Source organism: Orbicella faveolata, unplaced genomic scaffold (assembly GCF_042242905.1).
Source record: "Orbicella faveolata isolate gen_17 unplaced genomic scaffold, um_ofav_v1 contig_4, whole genome shotgun sequence".
Taxonomy (NCBI): Eukaryota; Metazoa; Cnidaria; class Anthozoa; order Scleractinia; family Merulinidae; genus Orbicella; species Orbicella faveolata.
Genome location: NW_028301569.1, coordinates 2,606,875 through 2,615,000, shown reverse-complemented (window position 1 = coordinate 2,615,000; position 8,126 = coordinate 2,606,875). Strand labels below are relative to the sequence as shown.

The 8,126-nt window shown below is 39.9% G+C and overlaps 1 protein-coding gene and 1 pseudogene across 2 annotated transcripts in view; both read right to left on the bottom strand.

Annotated features, from left to right (window-relative positions):
* LOC110064025 (uncharacterized) overlaps positions 1–8,038 on the bottom strand; it is a 13,978-nt gene extending 5,940 nt beyond the window's left edge. Inside the window, exons 1-6 of one of the 2 annotated variants that reach the window (XM_089275782.1) lie at positions 7,647–8,038; positions 5,175–5,264; positions 4,762–4,860; positions 3,775–3,897; positions 2,081–2,161; positions 1,149–1,380 (exon numbers count right to left, since the gene is read on the bottom strand). In XM_089275782.1, coding sequence (XP_089131908.1) covers positions 1,149–1,380; positions 2,081–2,161; positions 3,775–3,897; positions 4,762–4,860; positions 5,175–5,264; positions 7,647–7,843 — 822 coding nt within the window. In that variant the 5' untranslated portion in view covers positions 7,844–8,038. Of the gene's footprint in view, positions 1–1,148; positions 1,381–2,080; positions 2,162–3,774; positions 3,898–4,761; positions 4,861–5,174; positions 5,271–7,646 lie in introns of both variants that reach the window. The other variant, XM_089275781.1, reaches the window with a different exon arrangement.
* On the bottom strand, positions 5,213–7,640 carry LOC149100925 (uncharacterized; annotated as a pseudogene).
* Positions 8,039–8,126: the final 88 nt, after the last annotated feature.

Genomic DNA, 8,126 nt, shown 5'->3' with positions numbered 1-8,126 from the left:
ACAAGCGCAAAGCATAAGCGCAAAGCACAAGTGCAAGCACAATAATTCTTACTTCACCGTGAAAACGGCCTTGACGCAGGCATAAGCACAAGCGATCAAAATTTTCCTTTTTCGTGTGCTTGCGCTTACGCTTGCGTTTGCGCTGCAACAAGTGAAAACGAAATACCACTCAGACATAATACAAGCACAAGGATATTTACCACACGTGGTTAAGTTTGGTCGATGAAAACACTGGATCCAGATTACCTCGCGCCTAAACAGTTTGGAAGGTTCGGATGATTTTTCTTGTGCTTTTGTTTGCGTCGAATTTTGTTTTCACTTGGCTCATCCCCATTGGTTGCGCTTGTGCTTGCGCTTGTGCTTGCGTCGCTAGTGAAAACCAGGTTTTAGAAAGCGCTGAGGACCAACAGAAGTATGGCTTGTGTCAGCAATCTAGCTCGTCTTGCAGAAAGCACTGCGCTCTGTTTTATATTCACAATTGCCAAACGACGAAAGTAGCCGAGAGTTTAAACTCTCACTTTCGCTTGGCCATCACTCTCATCAAATCTCATAAAACGGTAAGCCGCTCTTTTCGAATTTAAGCCTGGTCGGGTCGACGAAGGTTTTTGCTCGTGTTCTTCCTCTACTCACACACGCATCCTAGCGCTGCCCCGCTAGAGATTTTGCCGCTGAGAATTCAGCTTCCGGCAGTTGTAACCTTCTTTTCGCGCATTTCGAATCGGTTTTTTCCAAATTTCAAGCAAGATAATCTTCTATTTCCCAAGTGCTGAGATATTCCAAGGAAATGCTAAAAGCCGGCGTTTATCATGGAGTGATTCGCTACAATAAATGGCAATTTCTTCGTCTGCCAGAGACCGATGACTTCATTTTAGAAACGTTTATCTGAGAACAAATTCACTTTTTAGAAACTAGTTTTTCTAAAAACAAAGTTATTATAGATGATACATATCATTTCTGTTCAGGTCACACCTTGAGGAACAACTTCAGTATCCGTGAAATGCAGAAGTTGAATTTCAGTCCAATAAACCGGTGTGATTAGATGCAATTCGTTATCGTAGAACTGTGAACTTGAAGAAAAGCTCAACTAAGCATTTTAATATTATTTCAAGAAAAACACACTTGATACAGATTAAAGTTCAGAACATTACCTCAAACACAAAGCAAGCAAGTCTGCAGCACCTTAAATACTCATCTGAGCTGATTTTGCTTCCCCGATAACGACCAACTCTAGTTGTTATAATGTCAATGGCATCAACACGTGTACCGTCTTTAAATTCAATGACATATTCACTCTCCAGCTGTGACTGCCTGTTTGCGCTTAGTGTGTTTTCTGTCCTTCTCTGATCAGATCTCACTTTTCTTTCTGAGAAAGCGGCATGCCTGTAAGGAAATTTAAAGACGAACATCTTTTTAGAACCAATGTAACCTGCGATAAGGCTCTAATTTTTCCGCGCTGCGCATCATTTGATGTATCAGGTTACGAATGTCAGGTTAGTTCTAGTGTGGTCTTAAGTCGACCTATTTGATTGACGAAATAACACTTTAAAAATTACCCTTAAAAATTTGATAAAAATAATAACTATTCGACAACAACTCCCGTTTTTCTATTTTAATCTGTTTATTACTTTATTTTACTCATTTTAGGACCTGTTGCACTTTTGCGGGTGCGTAAGTAATTTGATGTTTGGACCGATGGTCCAAGTTTCGTCAAACTTGGCTTTGGTAACGAAAATCCTTCTTGAACGATTTTGTGGGACATTTGAAAGTTATAGTGTCGGTATTCCAGAAATTATTTAATCATTTTTGGATGGTTTTCATACCATATTTTGTATTTTTTAAGATCCTACAGAAATTTGGTGGGTAAAAACAAGCAGCTTGAGAAGGTAAAAGGAGGACAATGAGGTTTTCAAGGATAATAGATTGTCATAAAGCCGCACGAGAAAATCTACGTTATTCCAGAGGCGTGTTCTGAATTGCACTGACTGAGTTGTACGATTTCTTTTGGCTAAAAACCTTCCATTTAAGGTCGTACATGCGCATTATCGTGACACTGGCCCTTTAAGTAATCAACGATAATTACCTTTCTTTAAACCTGTCAAGCTCTCTGCGTTTCTCCTCCAGCGCTTGCTTTGTCTTCACCATTTGTTCTTCATAACTATACCTATTCAGGGTAAACAGAGTGAGAAAAACGTATTCAGTCATTTCACAACAAATTAAACATACGTCTATATGCGGTACAGATGGAGTGGTAAAAAATGTACACCCCAGATCTTAGCTGGTTGCTTTATGCATATGTTACCTCGAGCATACCTTAGCATCACTAGGGCAAACTATTCAACAGAAAAATCATCAATTTACCCATAGAAATCCTTTTCAGATATGGTAGTCCGAATGACTGAGCTCAAGCAGTCTTCAGTTCTACTTTTTTTTGTCTATTTGACGATATGTGGCAAAATTATCTGAAACCATGATTCGAATCAGTGTAATAGAGTCCTAAAGTGATGACGTCACAAAAATAAAATTTTTGAAATTATGGGATTTGATGTAATACTGTTATAGAGGATCCTAAAAGATGCCCTCATTCCAAAAATTAGCTCTGAATTGCAATTCCCGATAGAGATATAAGGGATCAAAGTTTGATAGCATCCCATATAAACCCTTCAAAATTTGTTTCAGTTCCTTCAGTTTAGAACTGACTCAAAATTAGAGAGATTTATATGGGGCAGTATCAAATTTTCGTCCTTTATATTTCGGCTGGGAATTACAATTAAGAGGTAATTTTTGGCAAAGACCCTTTTTTAAGGACGCTCTATTCGAAAATGGCGCCAAATCCCATAATTTTACAAATTTATTTTTTTGTGACGTCACACTTTAGGACTCTATGCCAAGTAATATTAATTTTTTTCTGGTCATTATGCAGGCAGACTTTCCTTCGGACGATTTGGCTGAGTCATGCAGAAGTGCGGTGTTCATTTTTAAAGGTCTTTTCCAGGATCAGTTGAATGTCAGGGAATAAAATGATTGGCAATGTTGATTTTCTAAGCGCTTCAAAAAAAATTACTGATAAGTAGTAATGTTGCCGATGATGGTGCAATAATTTTGTAAATTACTTAGTATGTCGGATGTTCGTAAAACCACTTGAAATGACTGATTTCTTTAAGAACACGAGTGGTTCGAATGCCGTATTCGTTCACTATTTTAGCTGATGCAATGATCATAAAATCGTTAGTATAAATACATCAATTTTGCAAATGATTTTCGATTTACCCGAGGAGAATAAACTACAGTGAAGTAAAGGTCCCTATGTCAGTCCGATTTCCAGTTACCGCAGATCCCCGCTATCCAGACATTAGTGATGGATTCTACTCTCCCTCAAGCCAAGCGAGTTGATCAGAGTAAATATTTCTCAAAGTTGTGTTCATTTGCCGTCGTCAAGTTCAGTTTCCATTTTCTGTTCCGAGAAGGGAAAAAGCTAGCGTCACACGGTTTCATCTCGCAGTAGGTTCTTGTCTTCACTTTTGGAGCGTCGTGTTAGCTTTGTCCGCAAAAGTACATGCAGTACATTGCGTTTTCTTCCTTTCATTTCTCCGTTACCTCCCAATTAAGGCTAAAATCGTTGCAATGTTTCTGGAGATTTTAACTACACGTGGTGCATCTCCATGAGCTCCCTAACCGCTTCGCCCCCCTCCAAAAAAGGCGGCAAGAATATCTCCACTAACTATAGGGAAAATAAACTTGAAATATAATGGCAAAATATACAAACACTGTACTTACCCGTCCACATCTCGAGAGTATTTTGGACTGGAATTTATCTTCTCCTGTAGCTGACGTTCACATTCTCTCAATTTCTTCTTTAATGCCTCATTTTCTTTCTTTTTCTGAGAGGCAATGTCTATGCTGGAATTAAGCGACGATGATGTAAGTAATGCGTGCGTGGAGGCCCAATGGCCTCATGGTTAGTGCGATCAAGGATTCCGGGTTTGAGCCCTGGCCAGGGACACTGTGTTGTGTTCTTGGGCAAGACACTTTACTCTCACAGTGCCTCTCTCCACCCAGGTGGACAAATGAGTACCGGTGAATTTAATGCTGGGGGATAACTCTGCGATGGACTAGCATCCCATCAAGGGGGGAGTAGAAATACTCCTAGTCGCTTCATGCTACAGAAACCGGGATAAGCTCCTGCCTGATGGGCCACTTGGCTCGTATGCAGACTACCGTAAGTGATGTGTGTGCAAGCCGGTGGGCGTGCAATGCGCCTCTTTAAAGCCTGGTTTATACGTTTTACGGTAGTACAAGCGTAAGCAAGGGACACGGCACCATGATGACACAAGTACAAGGAAATCACAAAGAAAAATTAAAAAAACGTTCTTTCGCTGATAGTCACGAATTTTTTCCGTTCGTGAAGCCCCGAAAACGCAAGCGCATTGTTCTTATGCGACGGTTTCTTCAAGATGCTTAACACGTTTGACGCAACACTAAGCTTAAGCGCAGTGTTGATCAAATGTTAAAGGTTCTGCACCTGCACACTTCGGCTTTTTAGGAATTATAAAAAAACCTTGCTACGTACATTTAAGGCCGAGAAATACAGGCAACGTTTTAATTCAACTTGACATGCCACAATTTTTTTAATAAGCACAACAACGCTTTCAGTCTGCAATTTAATGTTGCCCGAATATCTCAGCCTTGTAAGCATAAATGTAGCAAAAAATGAATCAAGGTAGATTTAGCTCGTGTAATTCGTGATATCATCACGTCAGTTACCTTTCATTTAAGAGATTTTGAAGGTCCGTGTTGTTTTTCTGCAAAATTTCTGTACTGTTCTTCAGCTGTTGGTCATAGTGGTTCCGCAATTCAAATACCCTATAATAGTGACGAAATAGAGTACTGATGATACTTCAAAATTAGAGCGCCAGTTTGCCTAAAAGGTTCAAAACAGAATAATTACGTATCTGGTTCCTACATGTAAGTTAATGCAAGATGAATTCAGCTGGTAGACATGGAAATTTGAAACTCAGTTTTTAAAATAGCTACATACAAATAAGCTTACGTACATGAAAAATATTCCATACAGCACGCGATGTAGGGCGGCGTTGGATAACGCAGGCTACGTAACAGATTTCGCTTGGTAAAATGCAATACTTTTACATTCTGTGAGATAATTTTTAGAACAATACCTGTCATCTAGTTTGCTTCTTAGTTGATTTTCTTTGGCTTCCCACTGCTCTTTCCACCATTTCTCAACTCTCTTACTGGAGGAGTCTACCCTGAAACTGAAAGTGTTGCTCTACAACATTAACCTTATGTTCGACGATCAATTATTAAGAGATTTCTTTAAACATAAAACGATAAAAATGAACGATAAAATCCAACGTTGCGGAGTAGTCATGACTCCATTATCAAGGAAAATGTATACAAGATCATGCAATTTACAGCATTTAGAGCCATTTTGGCGCGAAGAATTAACATAAAAGGGTGCGAAGATTATGAAAATACTTTCGCACGAATGGAGTCTGATTGCATATTGAGATTTGGCTTTAAAGCTCTTATAAAAAGCATTTCGTACATTAAGCAGTCAAATTTGTATCTGCATTTCTTAAGCACTTCGCATTGTCCCGTGCACGTTATTGTAGTGTTTGGTAATGGCGGAGGGTTGTTGTTTATGTCGTTGTACACGATTACGTAAATATCCGCGTGTGTAACCAACATAACCCGCATCACACAGGTCACATTGAAAACTACAAACAACACACTGCTGATTTACAATTGGTGGCTTTGTTTCTTTCACATTTAGTTCTCGTTCAGTTTTTCGGCTCACAAACACAGGCTGGATGGTGGTGTGTATTTTTAGGCTCAGATCCTTAAGTTTTTTCCTCACACTATCCGCTAAGATTTGGTCTTTAAATGGTAAAATTACTCGAATCGTGTCATCTGTCTCTTGAGATCGTGATAAAAGGTGCTGGTCACAAACCTTTGAGTCAACGAAACTTTTGATGGTAGAGTTAACGAGGTGTTTGGGATACTTCAAACGTGAGGATACTGTCTTCAAACGGTCACATTCATCGGAAAAATATGACCAAGATGAAGATAAACGATGTGCCCGATCAAGCATAGTTCTCAGTAAACCCTTGCTGTACCGATCGCCAACATGACTCTGATACTGCAAGAGTAGACCTGAATTAGTGCGATCAATTATGTACTCTAATTACATGTCCAAGTGATAGGTTTTTTCCTCGATTTTTTTGGGTGCATTTTTGCACAAACGTGTTGCAGGAGATCAACGATTCTAGGGGGGATACCTCCCAAAATATGAGTGTGGGAGTGCATCGGGCTCCTTGAAACTCTTACCCTTTTTTCAACCCAGACACAAGATTTTCGCTCCTTCACTTCAGACCTGAACCACAGAAGGAAACCGTATTTCAGACCTGATGTTCTACATCAACTGCGTTGGTCGGCGTATACAGCCGAGGTGTTCAAATTCAAGATGCTAATTAAATCATACTTTTCAAGTGATGATATAACGATGACAAAAATAATTTTTTCCAAGAATTATACGTAAAGAGTGCACAGATCATACCGTTTGTCAGACCAAAACTGTTAAATCCATACTCTGTTCCAGGACAAAAGGCTCAAAAAACACGTTGCACAATACCTATATGTCTTAACTCCGGGGAGCAACGATTCATCCTAGGCAGCCTGTTCCACTAAAACAGAGTGATACAACCTTTCTTCCGACACATCCTTCCAATCGCTCTGAGGTTCAAACATTCTGGCTGGATTAGTGTTTCTTATGGGTATCGTGGGTACTGTATAATCGACTTTGTTTGTGCTGTCTTTAACCAATGCCATGTAATTTCCCATGCGCTGTTTCAGAAGTGATCGAACTTGTCTCATTCAAGAGGTAATTAATGGCATTTCTAAACTTTGCCCATGCCCATATATCGTTTTATATGCAGTTTCCTTTGAATAAAATGCATTGCATGTAGTCTGTGCCAGACTAAGTCCCTTCCTGCAAGTCATTAAGACAAAATCTAGTTTGCCTTTTTCGGACTAAAGCTTCCACCATTGTTTCTCTTCAGCGAAGTCTTATTTCTGAGGCCCAGTTCAGACGTAGTGCTTCACCCATGCCGAACTCAATTGCAATTTGGTTGGACTATGACACGGCAGAAAAACAACTCTGATTCAGACGTCGTGCCAGAGTGGAATCAAATTTAGAATTTACTGATGCCTCGTAACAATTCTCCTCCTAACTCCCCGTGGGAACGCAATCCCGCCAAAATATATTAATATAATTTATGAATTTTGTTTGGCGCGACAGAGGCACGACGTTCGAATCGCTGCCGTGCCAGAATCGTGTAGCACGGCAGAGCTTGTCGAACTTAATTGCTTGCCGAACTTAATTCAAAAGTTTGATTCAGACGCCGTGCTTTTGTCGAACTTAATTCCTGAATTTAGTTCGGCACGGCAGAAGCACGACGTCTGAACTGGGCCTGAGCCGCATGAGGTCTCAGATTTTAAACTCGAGTTTAACGTGAACGTCGCCATTGATTGAAAGAAAACTAACCGGAGATGAATGCTACCGTATCAGTTACTAGTAAACGCTACAGATACATGCAAACGAAAGGATACCGTATCCATGTTACAGTTACCTTGATGGGGACGCTTTCACTTCTTTCTCAAGTTTCTTAATTTTCCGCTCCAGTCGCTCCAACTCATCCGGTAGCATTCTCAATAATTGCATAAATTGGCTGTTGGAAGCGAGTGATTCACTTTGATTTGTCATTTCAAGCGATTCTCTGCGACTTCCAGACCTCGAGCCCGGCGACTTTGTGTTCAATCCTGCCATGTTAATGAACAACAAGAACCACAAATCGCAATATTCCCAGAAAATACACTTCCGCTTTTTTCTTTCGCTTTCGTGGAAAACCGGAAGTTGTCACGCTTTCGAATAAGTCACTCGCACAGACAGACGTGCAGACGCATTTAAGAAATTAAAATTACGAATTTTTCAAGAAAAGGTTCTCACTATTGGGTGGTAAGATTACGCTTGTGAATTTAGTCTTCTAAACGAATCAAAATTAGTTAAACTTTTCTCATAACAAAGAGATGTTGACACAATCTAATCTGGG